Source organism: Drosophila simulans, chromosome 2L (assembly GCF_016746395.2).
Source record: "Drosophila simulans strain w501 chromosome 2L, Prin_Dsim_3.1, whole genome shotgun sequence".
Lineage (NCBI taxonomy): Eukaryota > Metazoa > Arthropoda > Insecta > Diptera > Drosophilidae > Drosophila > Drosophila simulans.
This window is the reverse complement of record NC_052520.2, coordinates 5,694,218-5,715,470: the sequence shown is the minus strand read 5'-3', so window position 1 is coordinate 5,715,470 and position 21,253 is coordinate 5,694,218. Positions and strand designations below refer to the sequence as shown.

General features: G+C 42.0%; 4 protein-coding genes across 5 annotated transcripts in view; 2 read left to right on the top strand and 2 right to left on the bottom strand.

The window, feature by feature from the left end:
• Positions 1–14,946, bottom strand: part of LOC6731114 (neuroguidin) — a 44,914-nt gene extending 29,968 nt beyond the window's left edge. The window contains exon 1 of the mRNA XM_016179613.3: positions 14,341–14,946. Coding sequence (XP_016023648.1) covers positions 14,341–14,349 — 9 coding nt within the window. The 5' untranslated portion in view covers positions 14,350–14,946. The remainder of the gene's footprint in view (positions 1–14,340) is intronic.
• On the top strand, positions 3,599–5,225 carry LOC27208021. Its single transcript, XM_039298580.2, has one exon. It carries the CDS (start codon positions 3,686–3,688, stop codon positions 4,964–4,966), a length of 1,281 nt encoding a protein of 426 aa, XP_039154514.1. The 5' UTR covers positions 3,599–3,685; the 3' UTR covers positions 4,967–5,225.
• Positions 14,947–15,354: 408 nt separating the features above from the next.
• Positions 15,355–18,266, bottom strand: LOC6731108 (septin-interacting protein 1). Its single transcript, XM_016179610.3, has 3 exons — positions 18,039–18,266; positions 15,710–17,988; positions 15,355–15,646 (listed from the first exon to the last, which is right to left on the bottom strand). The coding sequence occupies exons 1-3, from the start codon at positions 18,145–18,147 to the stop codon at positions 15,515–15,517; spliced, it is 2,520 nt and encodes an 839-aa protein (XP_016023646.1). The 5' UTR covers positions 18,148–18,266; the 3' UTR covers positions 15,355–15,514.
• Positions 18,267–18,703: 437 nt separating this feature from the next.
• Positions 18,704–21,078, top strand: LOC6738955 (beta-1,4-glucuronyltransferase 1). 2 transcript variants are annotated; one of them, XM_016171862.3, is made up of 4 exons: positions 18,710–18,980; positions 19,267–19,782; positions 19,863–20,637; positions 20,692–21,078. In XM_016171862.3, the coding sequence occupies exons 2-4, from the start codon at positions 19,331–19,333 to the stop codon at positions 20,890–20,892; spliced, it is 1,428 nt and encodes a 475-aa protein (XP_016023645.1). In that variant the 5' UTR covers positions 18,710–18,980; positions 19,267–19,330; the 3' UTR covers positions 20,893–21,078. The 2 variants fall into 2 exon arrangements, with proteins under 2 accessions (XP_016023644.1, XP_016023645.1); XM_016171861.3 differs by having other exon boundaries at positions 18,704–18,980; positions 19,863–21,078.
• Positions 21,079–21,253: the final 175 nt, after the last annotated feature.

The following is a 21,253-nucleotide window of genomic DNA, read 5'->3' as shown; positions in this document are numbered from 1 at the left end:
ACTGCACAAACAATTTGGTCTGGTTTAAACTTTCAACAAGAACACAACAACAACACCCGGACAATATCAACAAACTGAAAAAACCTCCTCACTCCCAAAATTAACACTTTCTCCAGACTAGTGAAAAAGCTGTAACAACTTTTGACCCATTTCATCTATATGTATAAAAACATTTTTGGCCTTAAATTTACTTTGAGAGGGCGGCGAACTGAAAAGTTAGTAAAATGCTCTCGTAATTTGACCTTCAACCGAGTGAAGCCAACTAAGGACACAAACTCACACAGAGACAGCAAACAACCGAAATCTGGGGGAAAAGAGTAAATATTTAAACGTAATTTTGTTAGAACAAAAGGAATTCTAGAGTCAGGAGCTTGGAGTTCACTCGACAGGATGTTTTCTCTACTCCTATAGGTCATGTGTGTAGTCTTATTCACATCTGAAATCTATACCAGTTGCTTATTGTATATGTCAAATGTAAATGTACTTCAAAATGCATAGATGATGCAATACTAGCAAAGACTATCTTCCACTTTCAAAGCAATCAGAAATTAGGAAATAAGTCTGATTATATATGAGATCAAACCAAAAATGGAACGATGACTTCTGTAAACATAAACAATGTCTATAAAGCCCCAACACAACTTTTAGCCATCGGATGGGGGACCATATTTTGCGAAATTAAAACCATCTGGCCATCAAAATGAAAGATGACACAATTGAGCTTGGAGGGCGAAACGGCTTGTTGGGCTCCACAGTTGGAAAGGAGCCCAAAACATTGCCGACTTTTGCATTTCATTGACCCTTTAAATGGCTAAGAAACACACAGATGGCACCGCCAACACACTCCTCTGCATGTCAGTCAAAGTTCTTTCTCTCGGCAAAATGGAGAAAAATTTGATTTGGGGAGTTTATTCAATTTGCTGCATGTGGGCCCGCCTGAAGGGGGCACATCACATAGATACACACACACAATCACACTCACAGGCATTTAAGTGCAGGCCGCTCAACTGATGTCTGACGGACAACCAGAGTTATGGCCAGTGGGTGGCTGGATTCAGTGGATGGGTGATTCAGGTGGCTTGCGGGGTGGCCAGTGCTGGGGTAGAGCGCTCTGAACTTTGCCAATATAATACAATCAACGTTGGGCTTCGATTCGATGCGCATTCGATGCGTTTGCCGCTGTTGAGGCAGTCGAGGTGGCTACCAGTCCAGCTACCGATGCGTAGGCCCACCACCCAACCACACGTGCCACCTGCCCCCCATTCCAATCCCAATCCCAATCCTCATCCACATCCACACCCACACACATGTCCTGGCCGGCTCTCATGTGCAGAGGATGCCATTGTACATAGGCTCGTTTCATTCACTCGCCCGAGCAGTGTGTTCGATTTTTACCCTCGTTCTCGCTCGCTCCCTATGTAGTTTATGTACTCCTGTGCACCGAGAGTTCCTTGTCCTGCACTCCGCCGCACGCAGGGGGGGATCCTGACCACACATGCGTTTGGCCTTTTGCCTGGCACACATAGCAACAGCAGCAGCAGCAACTACATCAGGTTGCTGCAGCAGCAGTGGCAACAGCAACAGAAATGTCGCGCTGTGTTTCAATCGTTTTATATGGCGCAACTGCCGATTGGATTGGCACAGTGGGCACTGCGTGAAATACTTCTTACACTTAAGTGAATGAAGCATAATAAATTTCAATTAATATTTATAAATTAATAGTATATTATTCAGCTTCATTTTGTATTTTGATCCTATCACAGCAATTTTTCTAGTTCTATCCCAAAATTATTTTAGAGATCAAAGCAGCTAAGTTGCAAAACTTTTGAACACTACAAGAATTTATGAATGATTCATACTTATAATTAAATAAAAGTGATCCTAAAACATAGTGCTTATATGTACATCCCATATAGTTTTTATGCGTGAATACTCTGGAATTTGTACACACTGAAAACTCTGGGGAGTAATTCAGTTCGAGTGGTATTTTTGTTTTGACTGATTGCATAGTTTCCTGGCTCACTGTGCACAAAGGCAGTGCTCGAGGAGCGTCGTCAGCCAATGCAGCGACCGGGAAAACAACAACGGCGGCGGCTGAAATAAATGCGTGGGGCAAAGGCGCGAGTGCTGGGGGCGGGAGGGTCGGCTTTTCGGGGGGTGGTGGGAAATTTTGGGGGAGGTGGGAATGGGAGGGTGGCAGGGTGTTGCGAATGGAAACGTGGACGGCGAAGCTGGTGAAAATGGCGGCAGCGACAGCGACGCAGCCTATTTCGGTGGCCAGAAATATAAAAAAGGGGCGTGGACGGGGGATGGGGCTCGTGGCAGCTGAGGGACAAAGTGCAATTCACCAGAGAGCGAGAGAGAGCGAATGGGTGGAAGTGGGCGGTCGGGCGCAGCATGGCACACACCGAAATGCAGTCGGAAAACGAGGACCTGCACACAACTGCACTGGGGACTATGTACGATCCGGATGTCGTGTATGTATTGCCATTGACCAGGACATTCCCCCTCTCGCTCTCTGAGCCCATCTCTTTCTGGCCTGCTCGCTTGTTTACCAATTTATTTTGCGCACAATACGAAACACGGAAAATGCATGAGGCCACCGGCTGTCTCCCAGTCCCATTCCCACCCACACGACCACCACCCACCGCCCATCGCCCACTGCCCACCATCAGGCCAAAAAAAGCCCGATGCGTTGCAAACGAACGCAATGATAGCCACACAGCAGAGCTGGCCAAAAGCAACAACAAGGAGCGGGGCGAAAAAATTGCAGAAATTCCAGTTCGATTTTTGGCCATAATGCAAAAAAGCATGCCGCCCTGCTCTCTCCACCTCCGCCCAGATGTACATACATATATGTATCTGCCATCTCGGTTGCTCCTGCATTCAGTGTTTGTTGTTAGTTTCCGGTTGCCACTTTGTGCGGGGATTTCTGCCTTTCCCCAGTTTCCTTTCCCGGCTTTTTCTTGCTTTTTTTCCGACTTTCCTCGTGTTTTTTTTTTTGTCCAGCTTTCTGTTTGCTTTTATATCCTTTGCAGGCCGCGACTTCCACTTTGATGGAACGAGCGCCGCGTTTTATTTTGTTCCTCCTTCATTGTTGCCCCTGACTTTTGGCAAAAAAAAAAAAGGAGGAGGAGAAGGGGGTTTGGCGTGTAGTACCACGCTCGTAGTGAGTTTTTGTGCCCCATGTCCTTCGTAGTAGTTAGTACGCGTGGTCCGAAGTCAGTCATCAGCCCATACGCACTTCGCTGGTCCACGTAGAAAAAGTCGCTATGGAAATGCAAAGAAATGGAACGAACGACGTAGAAAGGAATGGCAACGAAAAATTGAAGGAAAATGGGGCACAAAGGATTCGAACGTCCTGAAAAAAAAAAATCTGAATGGGAGAAGGCAGCTTAGAATGCCAGAGAGACACATTTTTCGTCGGCAAATATTCCCTATTTTCGCCAACTTGATACTATGAAGCTTCTGCAGCTTGAGAAATAGTTGCAAAACCTAAACTTAGCCGATAGATATGGATATATCTAGATCTAAGCGATTTACTATATATACTAGCGTAAGATTAATGTATGTTTCCTACATGTATTTTTATCGAAGCAGCCCGGCTCATAAATTCTGGAAATTTTCTTTGAAACTCGTACCCCATATAGATCGGAAACATATTGAATATAAACACTACTATCCAATGTGGGCTCCTCTGCTCGCTTTAGTTATCCTTGGGCTAAACAATGCAGCATCCTCGTTCGTGGGCTGGGATAATGCGTTTTACGAGCAGCAGGCAATGTATATGCGTCCTGGTGAGCCCCACATCCAGGAAGGACAGACGCTGCTCAACATGCTGTACGTGCAAAACCAGATCCAGGTCTACTGCCAGCCGCCAACAGAGTTCTCCATGTGGAACGTCTTCCAGAGCAACCGCCTGCGCTTGCAGATAGCCGCTGGCGGAGGTTACAGTCAGTATAGGGGAGCCACCGTGCGGGAAGTCTATCATGCGCATAGCCAGCAGGATGAGTGCCACGAAGGAAAGCCGTTGGGGCATTCCGCAGAGGAGGCACGGATCATTCCTATGCCCACGTATGACCACTCCTGTTACGGCATCTACACATCCAAGCCGTTCGTCCTTACGCTCGAAGTGATCAGTTTCGACCTTGAGCGGGTGACACAGTTCACCTTTGGCATCGTTTTATGGGTAAGCTGTCCGCTCCTGGCGGATTCCCTGCTTTTCTTCTACTGCTCAGCTGCGGCCCTGGGCGCCCACCTGGCGGGTTTGTTGGCGGTCGCAGCCACCCTAATGGCATCTGATGGCGAGCGGTACCTGCGACCCGGAACGCTCAAGGTGAACTTCAAGCTGGTGCTTAACGAACGGCCAATTGTGATAACCCTGGCACTGGTCGGTGGCGCCTGGTTGCTGAAGTCCGCCTCCCAGAGGTGCAGCTTTCTGTGGCGGCGCACTCTCTTTCGTCGCCTGCATCACCGCTTTCTGAGGGCCACCTCCTACTGGTTGATCCTCACTGCATCCGATCACAGGTGCTTTGGAATGACCTGCCTTATGCTGCTGATCCCCTGGCCGGAACTTTTGACGGTGCTACGCTGGCTCAAAACCATATACGCTTGCTACAAAAGGGGCTCTGTTGAACCCACGGTCCAGGTGGAAATCGAGAACCAGGGCAGCCCTAATCCTTATCAAGGCTCATATTTTCGGATCGGGAGATCCAAATACAATAATCGTTTATCCGAAAGCAGTGGAAGTTTTAGCCAAAATAACTTTTATCGCGACCAAGAGGTCCAGGATAATGCCTTAATCTATGAATCGAATTCTAATTGTCAAGGACAACCCTCCCCCCTTAACAGCTGTCTCCAGATGTCTCCGCCTAGAAGATCATCCCGTCCAGAACCCCATTTGACCTCCTTATATCGCAATCTTAACTATTCAAACACGAAAAGCAGCTACACATTTATGAGATAAAATAACCTACAACCTACAAGAAATCGGACAAGGACTCGAATCGGTTGCAAAAATATTCCATTTGCCAAGATAAGTTGCCTTATGAAAGAGGTTGCCGATGGGTGGGGCAGACAAAGAGGCTGAAAAGCGAGGAAATCTTAAGGCAAACCCATGAACCCAAACCCAAAGCTCATTCATGACAATCAACCTAAGAACTGAGATAACAGATTCGATATGTTTTTATGCTTTATAAACAATTAAATCCATGTGTATTCTTTAATCGTTTAATCAGCTCAAAGAAGCTGGGTTCGGAAAAATCGAATTTTTGAAATTTAAAAGCTGGAATCGTTTGCCCATTTTTTGCCCATGTTTGCCCACCAATTAGTTTTTTTTGCCCACGTCCAGTTTTTGAGATATGAATTTTCGAACAAGTTCGAAAATTTTCGAAGATCAAAAATTTCACTTTTTTCAAAATTTTTTTTTTTTAATCGCAATAACTTCGTTTGCCCACGTTTGCCCACCCTTTAGAATTTTGAAATTTTCGAAAATTTTCGAAGATCAAAAATTTCACTTTTTTCAATTTTTTTTTTTTAAATCGCAATAACATCGTTTGCCCACGTTTGCCCACCCTTTAGAATTTTGAAAAAATTTATACTTCAGAAAATATAAGACATTCAAGTTTACCTCGGTCTACTTCGCAAAACCTTTAAAATGAGTTTATTTCGTTTGCCCACCCTTTAAAATTACATTTTAACGTTTGCCCACCCTTCAAAATTATTTTTTTTCGTTTGCCCACTCTTAAAAATAAAAAATTTCGATTGCCCACATCTTAAAACTAAATAATTTCGTTTGCCCATCCTTTAAAATTAGTCTATTTCGTTTGCCCACCCTTCAAAATTAGTTTTTTTCGTTTGCCCACTCTTAAAAATAAAAAATTTCGATTGCCCACCTCTTAAAACTAAATAATTTCGTTTGCCCAACCTTTAAAATTAGTTTATTTCGTTTGCCCACCCTTTAAAATTACATTTTAACGTTTGCCCACCCTTCGAAATTAGTTTTTTTCGTTTGCCCACTCTTAAAAATAAAAAATTTCGATTGCCCACCTCTTAAAACTAAATAATTTCGTTTGCCCAACCTTTAAAATTAGTTTATTTCGTTTGCCCACCCTTTAAAATTACATTTTAACGTTTGCCCACCCTTCGAAATTAGTTTTTTTCGTTTGCCCACTCTTAAAAATAAAAAATTTCGATTGCCCACATCTTAAAACTAAATAATTTCGTTTGCCCATCCTTTAAAATTAGTCTATTTCGTTTGCCCACCCTTCAAAATTAGTTTTTTTCGTTTGCCCACTCTTAAAAATAAAAAATTTCGATTGCCCACCTCTTAAAACTAAATAATTTCGTTTGCCCAACCTTTAAAATTAGTTTATTTCGTTTGCCCACCCTTTAAAATTACATTTTAACGTTTGCCCACCCTTCGAAATTAGTTTTTTTCGTTTGCCCACTCTTAAAAATAAAAAATTTCGATTGCCCACCTCTTAAAACTAAATAATTTCGTTTGCCCAACCTTTAAAATTAGTTTATTTCGTTTGCCCACCCTTTAAAATTACATTTTAACGTTTGCCCACCCTTCGAAATTAGTTTTTTTCGTTTGCCCACTCTTAAAAATAAAAAATTTCGATTGCCCACCTCTTAAAACTAAATAATTTCGTTTGCCCAACCTTTAAAATTAGTTTATTTCGTTTGCCCACCCTTTAAAATTACATTTTAACGTTTGCCCACCCTTCGAAATTAGTTTTTTTCGTTTGCCCACTCTTAAAAATAAAAAATTTCGATTGCCCACATCTTAAAACTAAATAATTTCGTTTGCCCATCCTTTAAAATTAGTCTATTTCGTTTGCCCACCCTTCAAAATTAGTTTTTTTCGTTTGCCCACTCTTAAAAATAAAAAATTTCGATTGCCCACCTCTTAAAACTAAATAATTTCGTTTGCCCAACCTTTAAAATTAGTTTATTTCGTTTGCCCACCCTTTAAAATTACATTTTAACGTTTGCCCACCCTTCGAAATTAGTTTTTTTCGTTTGCCCACTCTTAAAAATAAAAAATTTCGATTGCCCACCTCTTAAAACTAAATAATTTCGTTTGCCCAACCTTTAAAATTAGTTTATTTCGTTTGCCCACCCTTTAAAATTACATTTTAACGTTTGCCCACCCTTCGAAATTAGTTTTTTTCGTTTGCCCACTCTTAAAAATAAAAAATTTCGATTGCCCACCTCTTAAAACTAAATAATTTCGTTTGCCCAACCTTTAAAATTAGTTTATTTCGTTTGCCCACCCTTTAAAATTACATTTTAACGTTTGCCCACCCTTCGAAATTAGTTTTTTTCGTTTGCCCACTCTTAAAAATAAAAAATTTCGATTGCCCACCTCTTAAAACTAAATAATTTCGTTTGCCCAACCTTTAAAATTAGTTTATTTCGTTTGCCCACCCTTTAAAATTACATTTTAACGTTTGCCCACCCTTCGAAATTAGTTTTTTTCGTTTGCCCACTCTTAAAAATAAAAAATTTCGATTGCCCACCTCTTAAAACTAAATAATTTCGTTTGCCCAACCTTTAAAATTAGTTTATTTCGTTTGCCCACCCTTTAAAATTACATTTTAACGTTTGCCCACCCTTCGAAATTAGTTTTTTTCGTTTGCCCACTCTTAAAAATAAAAAATTTCGATTGCCCACCTCTTAAAACTAAATAATTTCGTTTGCCCAACCTTTAAAATTAGTTTATTTCGTTTGCCCACCCTTTAAAATTACATTTTAACGTTTGCCCACCCTTCGAAATTAGTTTTTTTCGTTTGCCCACTCTTAAAAATAAAAAATTTCGATTGCCCACCTCTTAAAACTAAATAATTTCGTTTGCCCAACCTTTAAAATTAGTTTATTTCGTTTGCCCACCCTTTAAAATTACATTTTAACGTTTGCCCACCCTTCGAAATTAGTTTTTTTCGTTTGCCCACTCTTAAAAATAAAAAATTTCGATTGCCCACCTCTTAAAACTAAATAATTTCGTTTGCCCAACCTTTAAAATTAGTTTATTTCGTTTGCCCACCCTTTAAAATTACATTTTAACGTTTGCCCACCCTTCGAAATTAGTTTTTTTCGTTTGCCCACTCTTAAAAATAAAAAATTTCGATTGCCCACATCTTAAAACTAAATAATTTCGTTTGCCCATCCTTTAAAATTAGTCTATTTCGTTTGCCCACCCTTCAAAATTAGTTTTTTTCGTTTGCCCACTCTTAAAAATAAAAAATTTCGATTGCCCACCTCTTAAAACTAAATAATTTCGTTTGCCCAACCTTTAAAATTAGTTTATTTCGTTTGCCCACCCTTTAAAATTACATTTTAACGTTTGCCCACCCTTCGAAATTAGTTTTTTTCGTTTGCCCACTCTTAAAAATAAAAAATTTCGATTGCCCACCTCTTAAAACTAAATAATTTCGTTTGCCCAACCTTTAAAATTAGTTTATTTCGTTTGCCCACCCTTTAAAATTACATTTTAACGTTTGCCCACCCTTCGAAATTAGTTTTTTTCGTTTGCCCACTCTTAAAAATAAAAAATTTCGACTGCCCACCTCTTAAAACTAAATAATTTCGATTGCCCATCCTTTAAAATTAGTCTATTTCGTTTGCCCACCCTTCGAAATTAGTTTTTTTCGTTTGCCCACTCTTAAAAATAAAAAATTTCGATTGCCCACCTCTTAAAACTAAATAATTTCGTTTGCCCAACCTTTAAAATTAGTTTATTTCGTTTGCCCATCCTTTAAAAATAGTTTATTTCGTTTGCCCCATTAACCCATTAAAATTTCTTTATAATGTTTGCCCATCGTTTACACTTAGTTTTTTCGTTAGTCCACCTCTTTAAAATAAAAATTTTCAGTTAAAAACGTTTTCTCACGCCTTAAAAATGTTTTTTTTTGATTTTCTACTTATAAAACCAAATTTTTACATATGTATGTAATAACTGTAAGTTGTGCCGCCAAATCACATATGTATCTTAGGATCGGCGAACAGAATCACTAATATTATATGATTATGATGAACACATATATATATATATATACAAATAACTATATATTTACGAATTCAGACCGAGTGTTTAATAAAAAAAGAACACAGGAGGTTATTTTATTTATTATTAAACGTTTTATTATTTCCAGTAAAGGAAGAACTAGAGCCTTTGGATTATCACTAAGTTGGATAATGGACTTCGAGGTTGAAGTGGGCTTAGCAGTGTTATCGCGATTGATAACGTACTCAGAACTGAACTGATGTATGGGGACATGATTGGGTTTATATAGGCGGATTGGGATAGCTTAAGAGCGAAGTTTAAGAGAATAAGGTTATCAACGTTTATTCTCCCGGAAAGAGAGGTGTCTATTCTCCCGTTAAGAGAGGAGCCCCGAAAAATAGGAGTAATTTGAGAATCCTGAGACGATTGTGTGGGCGGAAGTTTTTGTTATTTCAGTTGGCTCGCCAAGTGATCGAATGTTTAGGGGACGTGGACACTGGCTCGCCCCAGAGTCTAGACTTTGGACTTCGGACTTTTGCACTTTGCTGCGCGTAGATGAAAGCTAAGCATAATCGAAGGGCTCTCGATCTTTGAATACATTTCGTACTTAGACATTAATGTGTGTGTGTGATTGTTTACAATAGTGTGTGTGGTTGTGATTGGGGAGTTGTGGGTGTAGATATGTTACTATATATATATGTATGTTCAACAAGACTTGCATGAAATTTATCAATGATTAAGAAAAATTTATAAATTGTAAGCGAATGATTAACATTATATAAATATTAAAGAAAAAAACGGTTAACGGGTTGCGATCTCCGTATTTATGTTCATTATAAACTAATTTCGAAGGGTGGGCAAACGTTAAAATGTAATTTTAAAGGGTGGGCAAACGAAATAAACTAATTTTAAAGGTTGGGCAAACGAAATTATTTAGTTTTAAGAGGTGGGCAATCGAAATTTTTTATTTTTAAGAGTGGGCAAACGAAAAAAACTAATTTCGAAGGGTGGGCAAACGTTAAAATGTAATTTTAAAGGGTGGGCAAACGAAATAAACTAATTTTAAAGGTTGGGCAAACGAAATTATTTAGTTTTAAGAGGTGGGCAATCGAAATTTTTTATTTTTAAGAGTGGGCAAACGAAAAAAACTAATTTCGAAGGGTGGGCAAACGTTAAAATGTAATTTTAAAGGGTGGGCAAACGAAATAAACTAATTTTAAAGGTTGGGCAAACGAAATTATTTAGTTTTAAGAGGTGGGCAATCGAAATTTTTTATTTTTAAGAGTGGGCAAACGAAAAAAACTAATTTTGAAGGGTGGGCAAACGAAATAGACTAATTTTAAAGGATGGGCAAACGAAATTATTTAGTTTTAAGATGTGGGCAATCGAAATTTTTTATTTTTAAGAGTGGGCAAACGAAAAAAACTAATTTCGAAGGGTGGGCAAACGTTAAAATGTAATTTTAAAGGGTGGGCAAACGAAATAAACTAATTTTAAAGGTTGGGCAAACGAAATTATTTAGTTTTAAGAGGTGGGCAATCGAAATTTTTTATTTTTAAGAGTGGGCAAACGAAAAAAACTAATTTCGAAGGGTGGGCAAACGTTAAAATGTAATTTTAAAGGGTGGGCAAACGAAATAAACTAATTTTAAAGGTTGGGCAAACGAAATTATTTAGTTTTAAGAGGTGGGCAATCGAAATTTTTTATTTTTAAGAGTGGGCAAACGAAAAAAACTAATTTCGAAGGGTGGGCAAACGTTAAAATGTAATTTTAAAGGGTGGGCAAACGAAATAAACTAATTTTAAAGGTTGGGCAAACGAAATTATTTAGTTTTAAGAGGTGGGCAATCGAAATTTTTTATTTTTAAGAGTGGGCAAACGAAAAAAACTAATTTTGAAGGGTGGGCAAACGAAATAGACTAATTTTAAAGGATGGGCAAACGAAATTATTTAGTTTTAAGATGTGGGCAATCGAAATTTTTTATTTTTAAGAGTGGGCAAACGAAAAAAACTAATTTCGAAGGGTGGGCAAACGTTAAAATGTAATTTTAAAGGGTGGGCAAACGAAATAAACTAATTTTAAAGGTTGGGCAAACGAAATTATTTAGTTTTAAGAGGTGGGCAATCGAAATTTTTTATTTTTAAGAGTGGGCAAACGAAAAAAACTAATTTCGAAGGGTGGGCAAACGTTAAAATGTAATTTTAAAGGGTGGGCAAACGAAATAAACTAATTTTAAAGGTTGGGCAAACGAAATTATTTAGTTTTAAGAGGTGGGCAATCGAAATTTTTTATTTTTAAGAGTGGGCAAACGAAAAAAACTAATTTCGAAGGGTGGGCAAACGTTAAAATGTAATTTTAAAGGGTGGGCAAACGAAATAAACTAATTTTAAAGGTTGGGCAAACGAAATTATTTAGTTTTAAGAGGTGGGCAATCGAAATTTTTTATTTTTAAGAGTGGGCAAACGAAAAAAACTAATTTTGAAGGGTGGGCAAACGAAATAGACTAATTTTAAAGGATGGGCAAACGAAATTATTTAGTTTTAAGATGTGGGCAATCGAAATTTTTTATTTTTAAGAGTGGGCAAACGAAAAAAACTAATTTCGAAGGGTGGGCAAACGTTAAAATGTAATTTTAAAGGGTGGGCAAACGAAATAAACTAATTTTAAAGGTTGGGCAAACGAAATTATTTAGTTTTAAGAGGTGGGCAATCGAAATTTTTTATTTTTAAGAGTGGGCAAACGAAAAAAACTAATTTCGAAGGGTGGGCAAACGTTAAAATGTAATTTTAAAGGGTGGGCAAACGAAATAAACTAATTTTAAAGGTTGGGCAAACGAAATTATTTAGTTTTAAGAGGTGGGCAATCGAAATTTTTTATTTTTAAGAGTGGGCAAACGAAAAAAACTAATTTTGAAGGGTGGGCAAACGAAATAGACTAATTTTAAAGGATGGGCAAACGAAATTATTTAGTTTTAAGATGTGGGCAATCGAAATTTTTTATTTTTAAGAGTGGGCAAACGAAAAAAAATAATTTTGAAGGGTGGGCAAACGTTAAAATGTAATTTTAAAGGGTGGGCAAACGAAATAAACTCATTTTAAAGGTTTTGCGAAGTAGACCGAGGTAAACTTGAATGTCTTATATTTTCTGAAGTATAAATTTTTTCAAAATTCTAAAGGGTGGGCAAACGTGGGCAAACGATGTTATTGCGATTTAAAAAAAAAAAATTGAAAAAAGTGAAATTTTTGATCTTCGAAAATTTTCGAAAATTTCAAAATTCTAAAGGGTGGGCAAACGTGGGCAAACGAAGTTATTGCGATTAAAAAAAAAAAATTTTGAAAAAAGTGAAATTTTTGATCTTCGAAAATTTTCGAACTTGTTCGAAAATTCATATCTCAAAAACTGGACGTGGGCAAAAAAAACTAATTGGTGGGCAAACATGGGCAAAAAATGGGCAAACGATTCCAGCTTTTAAATTTCAAAAATTCGATTTTTCCGAACCCAGCTTCATTGAGCTCGTTTAATCACCTAATATAGGAATCAAGAATAATAGTGGTGAATGACGGCTGAACTCCAGTTAAAACCTCCTGAGCAGACGCCCATGGAGCTGCATCCGTGCCGCTTTTAACTTAATTGTCCTGATTAGCATGCGTCCGTGCCTGTTATCCTCGTTGAAATTTTTGTGCTTTTGACATTCGTTGGCGCATGGAGTTACAAAATAAGAGACTGGCCTCCATGCGCTGTGGGGCGAAGGGGTGTTCGGGTGGTCGGTGTTGGGGGTGTGGGGGGCACAAATGTGCCTATTACCTCCCATCCTGCCCAGCAGTTTACCATTAGCCACAGGAGCGGAGGAGCAGGCTGCTGATACTGATGCTGATGCAGCTGCAGCACTGGAACAACAACAAAGTTCGGTCAAACGTCAGAAATGTTCGTTCGCTCTTGCTATTGAACGCAGTGCAAAGCGCAGTGCAAAACGCAGTGAATACACCCACTGCCCACTGTTCACTAGCCCACCACCACCCAGTACCCACCCCATGCAGGGACCAAGGACCTACTCCTCGGCCCGGGCATCGGCAAATGCAAATGCAAATGGGTAAAAAGCGCTTTGACGACCATGTGGATGGAGGCGGTTGGGCTGTTGCTGGATGCAGTGATGAGTGGGCGGTGGGGCAGGGTGGACAGTTGGCCGGGGCAGGCGCAAAACGCATTTCAAATCGAAAAGTGGTACTTCACTCATTTGGCGCGGGGAAACGGCGGCAGGTGACTAACCAGAGGATTCGTTTCTCCACATAGGAACGAATAAAGGGTATCACAAAGAAGAGCAGGCATGGCAAAAAGTTTACTTTCATTACCTTTCAGTGGTTTATGTTTTTTGAAAGTTTAAATGACATTAAACATTATTCGTGAAACATAGTTTAAAGTATATTTCCCTTTGGCCGAAATAAAAGGGTATCAGCTAGTGTCAACCCCAATTGTTCCATCACATTGGATGTTTCTCTTTTCAGTTGGTACGCCTGGCTGAAGGAAAAATTGACTAAATGCGCCGTTTTATGTGCATTACGTTCGAAGGCGACCTGTACGGGCGGACCCCGTCTGTCGATATCGAAGCACGACCAACCATTTCTAATTGCCATATTTCCCATAACTCTCCAAGCTTGCCAGTTTTCTATATCAGCTGTATATTTTTCGAAACTTTCCGGTTCTGGTGGTTGATTTGGGCTAGGGAAAATGCAGCCAGGGGTGAAGTGGGGGTTGTGTTGGGTTTTTGGGTGGGTTGAGACTGACTTGGGTTGGGTGGTGAGGCGCGAATCGTCTCGGGATGGTCGCTAAAAAGTGCATTTTGAGCTGTGGTGTCCCGTTCCGGGATTATGGGGGTTGTGCGTAATGGCGTCAAAAGGTCAGTGGCAGGGTGGAATATCATTGAATTGGAAACTAGAAATGCTGTTTTCGAAAACTACACAGATTGATTTCGTGTTCAAGATATCAAAGTGTATAAATTAATTTCTTGTAAAAATTAAAAAAATCGAGATTAATGGGCTTAAGATGCTGATATACCACAAAATCTGACGTTGAATAATCGTTTCGATTATCATAAGCAGCTATTTTAGGATTTAAGGATTTAGGATTTGAGTAGTCTGTAGTACAAATAAGACGGTACTGTAAAAAACTGTATCTGTATCTGGTATTTAAAATAATACAACAAATTGCAATAACTAGCAAACTTAATACCTGTATCTTAGTAGTGATAGATGGATATACAGGAATATTACATTTACAGTTATATTTAAACTTCTTTAATATAGCTTTGCTTTAAAATTAAATATATTACACACCTGCACCATTTTGATGTCCTTGTGCGGATGTCCCGTTAATGAGTCCTCCTAATCCAACGGGTATTTGCGTGCCGGTTGCTCGGCGAACGGTAAATTTAGCAGTGTGAGCCGTTAGAGCGAGACGCCAGCAAAACAAACGAAAGCAGCTACAACAACTGAACTTAAGACGCGAGAGAGCGGCGCACGTGGTGGAATCACTTTTGTTTTAGTTGCGCTTTTATTGCACTGCCTGTCGAATTCATTGAATTTGGGGGGAAAATACGCACGCACACACGCACTCACGACTGCATTGGCGAATAGTGTGGGCGGAGTGCAACGAAAGAGCGGGAGAAGCGAAACGAAAGACACGCGGTTTCAATTTGCTAGCAGTGCCTATCGCGATAGGAGTGCTTGTGTCTTGGCTTTTCAACTAATTGTATTGCACTGCGCGAGCTTCAGTTGACTGCACCGTTTCGAACCGCATCTGGCTCACTACTTGCTTGCTTTGCGTGCGCCACACGAACCGAACGCGAACTCAGTCAGTTTATTCCTATTTCCCCGACGCGTTCTAGAGTCAGCTGCGATGGCCAGAGGTGGTAGCGGGCCGATGACAAGTCGATACTATCGATGTATCCAGCATCGATGCCCGGCTGCGGATATCGATTAGTTGCAAGGACCGCTCCGGATTTTCAAACATTTTTTCCATATTTTGGTAAAAAAAGCTAAAGAGAAGAATATAACACGAATTATATAGTAAAAAATTATGAATAATAAATGTTCGTCAAATTAGCGTAGATGAGTTTGCGGTTTGCGCCGATGGCGGAATGGTGGAACTTGGAACATGGCAATGTTTTTTTGTAAATTGTGTCGTTCAACGCAGATAAATAAGTATATACCGAAAAATACTGCCAGTATATTTACATCTTAAATTCATGTAGCATGCAGCTCAGACACAAACCGTGGTGAATAACTTGGATGTAATCATATGAATTTCAAAATTATTCAAATCCGTTTTCTATTTTATACAGAATCATATATCAGATTACTTGTCCATATATTTTTAAACATTTGCCTATATCTGCAGATCCATCTCATTTTATAATCAAATTATATTACAAACTTTTTAGGGTACAGCAAGAGTGAAACTTCTGATCCAATCCAATTAAACCTATCATACATTTTCGCAGCTATTTCTTTAAAGAATTCCCGTTTGAGAGCGTTCTAGCAGACTATTCAGCGACACCGGCTTCCAGTTGCTGAAGCTGCCATCGCTGACCATGCAGACGTGACGATCGATGTAGCAGAAGAGCTTTCCCACGCGATAAATCTGTAAATCCAATAAATCTATTAGTATATAACGCTCTTTGTTCGAAAACGGATTAAGAGTCACCTGTTTGCCCATCTCACGTCGTCCAGGCAGAGGAGCGAAGATGATTCCCAAGTCGGCGCATTGCTGCGACACCAGCTCTTTGAACTCCAGCTGGGCGGGCGGATGAATCAGGTCCATCATTATGACTGGAGCCGGAGGAACTGGAGGCGGGGGCGTGGGCGTCACCGTGGGCTGCAGCAGGGCATCGCTGGCTCTGTGCATAATTTCCAGGGCTCGCCGCAGATGCTCCTTAACGCTGGGCTCGCGCAGAAGCGGTTCGCTCAACATGCTCTTCCAGCCGGTGTACCATCGGGAGATCTCCGCGTAGTCCGGCGACTGATTTAGCCAGACGACGAGCACCTGCATCCAGCGCGGGAAGAAGTGTCTGTCCAGTAGTTGGGCCATATACATGGGATCGATGAGTTCGTGCCACTCCCACACCTGGTGCCACAGCTCTAGGTCCTGGTGCAGCGGATTGATGATGAGCTCGCCTAGAGTCGCCTGCAGTTTGGGCACTATGTACCGCTGCAGGAACTCTTGCATCTCTTCCTCGGGGAAGGCCTTCTGCCAGGGCGTAAGCATGGCCCTGGCTGAGCGGTCTTGCGGTGACCAGGCGCGCAATGCCATGCCCAATTTGCTGCGGATCTGAGGATAGACGGCCTCCTCCAGCTTGCTGCCCAAGATGGCGTGCCACGGCAGCACCCAACTGTCGATCGGGACGGTGTCGGTGAGCGGATCCCACTCCTGGACACCAGCCACCAGTCGTGGCAGAACCAGTTGCTCGAGAACCGAATCCAAGACCCAGCTAGGCAGCAGGGGAGCCCAGGCATCTAGGAGTGCAGCCATTAGCGGATGCTCCTTCGGTTCCCATGCGGCAGCGCTGGCCCGAAACGAAGGCATCACGCCGGCCCAGATGAGGGAGGAGTACGGATCGAAGACGTTGCGGGGCTGCTGCTCTGCTGCATCTCCTTGCTGGAGCATGCCGCGCCATTTCTTGATGAGTGGCAGCGGTTCCGTTGGGTGTACCAGTGGTTGCCACTGAACTAGTTCTCTCTTCAGGAGCGGCGCTATCACACCGGCTGCCAGATCTGCAAGTCCGAACTCTTGGAATTCGGCAGCGTAATCCACGAGCAGCTCCCGAAAGAGTCTTTCCGCCTGAGGTAAACTCAAGTCTGGATTATCGCATAACCGCTCCACGCGCTCCAACGATTCCTCCAGCGTGCGTATATGGTTTTGTTCTAGCTGGACTATCTCCTCCAACTTCCGGTGCTCGCTCTCCAGCGCTGCCTGCTGGCTGGAACACTCGCGTTCCTGGTTGTCGATGGCGATGATCTGCTGCTCGCACTGGCTAACCAGGAGCTGCAGGTTGTGCGTCAGCTCGGGCATGGCAAATACGCAGGCGGGAGCGGTTCCCTTTTCTGTCGCCTCCGTGTCGTAGAGCGTCTCCTCTGGCGTAATTTTAGCCTGTCCCAAGGCATGATAGCCGCTCAGAACTCGTCGCTCTGGGCCTGTCATATCGATCACCCGCACATTGCCCAGTTTCTTGCTCAGCTTCTCCGACAGAAGGTGGCTGGACGTGTGGCCCTTGGCAATCACTTCTTCCACGGACTTGTAGTAGTAGCGCTTGCCCTGCCGCTCTATTGGCTCGGCGCCACCGGCTGAGCCCTTTCGCCACTTGTTCAGCTGGTCCTTGAACTCTTTCGCCTCGCGCACATCCTCATCCACCTTGATGCTCTTGTTCGTCTTTCCTCCGATGCTTGCGGCAGTTTCGGGTCCATAGGCGCCGATAGCACCTCTGCCCTTGCGGACATGGGCTTGCACCGGCTGCGAAATGCCCTGCAGGTCTTTGCCCAGACCCTTGCCAGGCTCATAGCCCATTTGGAGGAGCAGCTTAGCTCCAATGCCGCGTGTATGCTGCTCCCAGGCGCCCACGTTGCGCTCGCTGGCGATGTGGGAGCGATGCTGAAATGTGGTGCTTGGCTGTTTCCGGCCCAGCGTTGGCCTCTCCTCTTCTGATGAGCTGTTGGAGCTGCCCGGGACGTTCCGGCCAAAGGCTGGCCGTCCGCTGGCGTCAGAGTCGTCGCTCTGCTCGCCCTGGTCCGCATCTGCTCCTTCTTTTTGCGATCCCTTCTCATCATCGGCTTGAAGCGCCTTCTTCTTCTTCTTTCCCGACTGCTGAATGCCGCCGGCCACAAAATTGACGGGCATGGTGTAGTCTTTGGGTTTGCGGGCGGGGCGCCCCCTTCGCTTACTTCCGCCCTCGCCGCCACTCTCCTCCTCGCTGTCATCCGCCCAAATACCTGTAAAAATTCGTTCAAAAACTAATTTCGGCAGATATTTTAATACATACCGTAGATCTGTTGGTGCTTGCTCTGGCGGCCACGGGGTCGATTGATGTTGAACTCATTGTCCAGATCGTAGTCCGTTATCTCGAAACGCTCGTAATCGCTGTCCGACATCCTGACTAGACGAGTATATATTACTTACAGCGGAAACTGAAACTTTTGTGAGTGTAAACAAATGCACCATTGACAATAGGGATGGCCCCATCATTTGCAATCGAGACATCGATAATGTTATCGATGACAACATCGATGTTTAAAGTACTAAAGTTAGCACACTATAAAAATCGCTCATTGGCGCCAAATTTAATGTAAATTATTTGACTATTGAAAATCTCACATAATTGCACAATTTCCGTACTATTATTAGTTAAGTTAGTTTCCCAACTCCCTTTTAATTAACAGAAATACTAAATATGATATAATATGATACTTGAAAATCCGACTTCAAATGAAAACTATTTTTAAAATAATTTTCAAAGTTTTTTGATTTTGCTGATTATGGTGATAAGAAATGAAAATCGATTAAGTAAAAAATGCAGGTTAATACCGCCTAATCGTCTGTTGACCAAATAGGTATTTGACTAACACTTGATTAGCGCTATCAATTGTTTATGTCCATTGAATTGATATGATAACGATAGGAAAATACGACAATCCTGATAACTAGACGGATAAGAAAATCACTCGAACTATTATAGCTTCGCGGGAATTTCAGTAATTTTAGTCTCTTACCATTATTCATCGCCGACAGTTGGCTGTCTCGTTCCTTAAATAACTTTTAATCTTAACAGAAAAAATCCCTCGAACGATTTGCGTGGTTTCGAACGTCATAAAATGGGATAATCTTTAATCGGCACACTCTTGTCGATGGAAATGAAAGTGACAGCCGCAAAAGTGAAAAGTTGTTCTCTGTGTATGGAACCATAAATGCCACCGTTTTTATCAGAGTACGTAAATCATGTTCAGTTTTACTGGGTAAAAGGAGGTAGTCATCTTCATTGTGGGTCAGCCCCATTATCAGAACATTATAAAACGTCGATGAACCCCCTTGCATGCTACCACATTACATGGGATCTTATCGGATGAGTACAGCACTAATTTCAGTTCATACAATAGGCCCGTAAATTAGGCATAACTACAGTCCAAAAGCTCAGTCGCTGCCATAAACTCTTCTTTCGATTTCCAAATCCATTTTCAACGGAATTATATCAACTTTTATGTTTCCGTTCACAGGTCAATAAGTTTTTGTGTCCTGTTAGTTAAGAGGATCTTGTGAATCAATGATATCGAATCCAGCATGGCGGCCATAAGTTTTTGCAATAGGAAATATGTCCGTCTGTGGCCAGTGCTCATACTGCTCAGTGTGGCACTTTTGCTGGTTTGGAGGAACCTGCAGCAGGCTCAGAAACTGGCCGCATCTTCTAGAACCGGTGGGCACAAATCAGTAGGACTTTTGCTGTCCAACGACTCGAAACCCGCAAGCCTTTCTGCAAACTTCCATCTCGCCCATGATCAGCATCCTAAATTCATACGGCGAGAGGATTCCGCACGCACCAAGGAACTGCGATCATTGCTCAAGTGCCGCGACCGATCGCTCCGTTTCCAAAGGCTTCAGCACGGAGAGTTCTGGCTGCTCCAGAATCTTGTCATGGGACGGAGGAGTCGGGAAGTCGGCTGTGCCGAGTCCGTGACGTACACCACCAACGGGGACTTTACGTTCTTCGATAATCTGGAAATGGTGGTCTCACGGTGAGTGCTTCTTAATCTAATAAACACTTAATAGCAATCTATATAGATTTCTATGCTTGCTTAATTCACGTATTTTCCAGTTGGCGTGCTCCAGTTAGTTTTGCGATCCACACTCCGGGTTTTGATCTTAACACCACTCTGGATGCCATTCGGTATGTGCGAAACTGTTTGCCGGAGAGCGATAGCATCAAGGACTGGGTCTCCTTCCACGTGTACTTCCCAAATCAGCACATGCCTGACTACGTACCATATGACGAGGCCGAGGTCCTGTCGTATCCGCACATGTGCACCCTGGCCAATGGATCGCTGGTATCGCCGCCCTACACACGAATCCCAACCACGGAAAGCTATAAGTCAAGGGCCAACCTCACGTACCCCATCAATGTGGGCAGGAATATAGCCAGGCTGGCGGCCAACACCCACTTCATCTTCGCCTGCGACATCGAGCTGTATCCCAGTGTGGGCTTCGTCGACCAATTCCTGGACATGGTGGCCAGAAACCACAGTGTCCTTGCGCTGGATCCGCGGCAGCGCAGAAGGGTGTATCCTCTGCCCGTTTTCGAGATCGAAACGGGTGTCCAAGTGCCGGCGGATAAGGATGAATTGTTGACCCTCTATCGGAAGCAGCAGGCACAGGTGTTCCATCTGAAGCTTTGCCCCACATGCCACACGATTCCTGGCCAAGAAGAGTGGCTCAATCGCAGCTCCCGAGCCGATGACCAGCTGCACGTGTTCAGCAAGGCGTTGCGGAAATGGAAGTTCCGAGCCTGGGAGCCCTTCTACGTAAGCGATAACACGGAGCCACTGTTCGACGAACGCGTCACGTGGGAGGGTCAGTCGAACAAGCGCATACAGGTGAGTTACTACTGTAGTCAAGTTTCCGTTTCACAGTGCAACATTTTATTGCAGAACTACGCTATGTGCCTTTTGGACTACGAATACCATGTCTTGAGCCCTGCGTTTCTAGTGCACAGTCCTGGCATCAAGCAATCCAGCAATGGTGACTCCACTCGTCTTCAATACGCGAAAGAAATGAGCAAATTCATTAAGAATAAAATCGAACCCGAATATCGTGTGCTCTTCGGAGAGAACTCAGCCTGCAAGACGTGACATTACCTTGATAATGTAACCAATAATGTAACTAATGAATTTATGACCCATCTAAGTTATGTCTTTATAGGGAAAAGAGTCTATATAAATATGGTATTACACTATTTTATTGAAATACTATGTAAGTACATATATTTTGAACTTAATGCTCACTGCTGGCTATTCATCAATGTGAAAATATATTAATTTTAATTTAATTTAATTTAATTTATTTGTGCTTTATCCCTTATATATATATGTACATTTCATTAAAGCTAATGGTATAATTAGGTATTTACAGTGTTTAGCTAAGGCTTTCATCTGAAATATTTATTAATTATGTCTAGTTGACCTGTTTTTAGTTTTTTGTATAACAATATTT

Excerpts from the sequence above, each read along its gene's own strand:
- LOC27208021 (XM_039298580.2), top strand. The coding sequence starts at position 3,686 with ATGTGGGCTCCTCTGCTCGCTTTAGTTATCCTTGGGCTAAACAATGCA.
- LOC6731108 (XM_016179610.3), bottom strand. The coding sequence starts at position 18,147 with ATGTCGGACAGCGATTACGAGCGTTTCGAGATAACGGACTACGATCTG. Across the intron at positions 17,989-18,038 it reads CAAGCACCAACAGATCTACG|GTATTTGGGCGGATGACAGC; the intron begins GTATGTATTAAA and ends GAATTTTTACAG. Across the intron at positions 15,647-15,709 it reads GACGTGAGATGGGCAAACAG|ATTTATCGCGTGGGAAAGCT; the intron begins GTGACTCTTAAT and ends TTGGATTTACAG.
- LOC6738955 (XM_016171861.3), top strand. The coding sequence starts at position 19,331 with ATGGCGGCCATAAGTTTTTGCAATAGGAAATATGTCCGTCTGTGGCCA. Across the intron at positions 19,783-19,862 it reads CTGGAAATGGTGGTCTCACG|TTGGCGTGCTCCAGTTAGTT; the intron begins GTGAGTGCTTCT and ends CGTATTTTCCAG.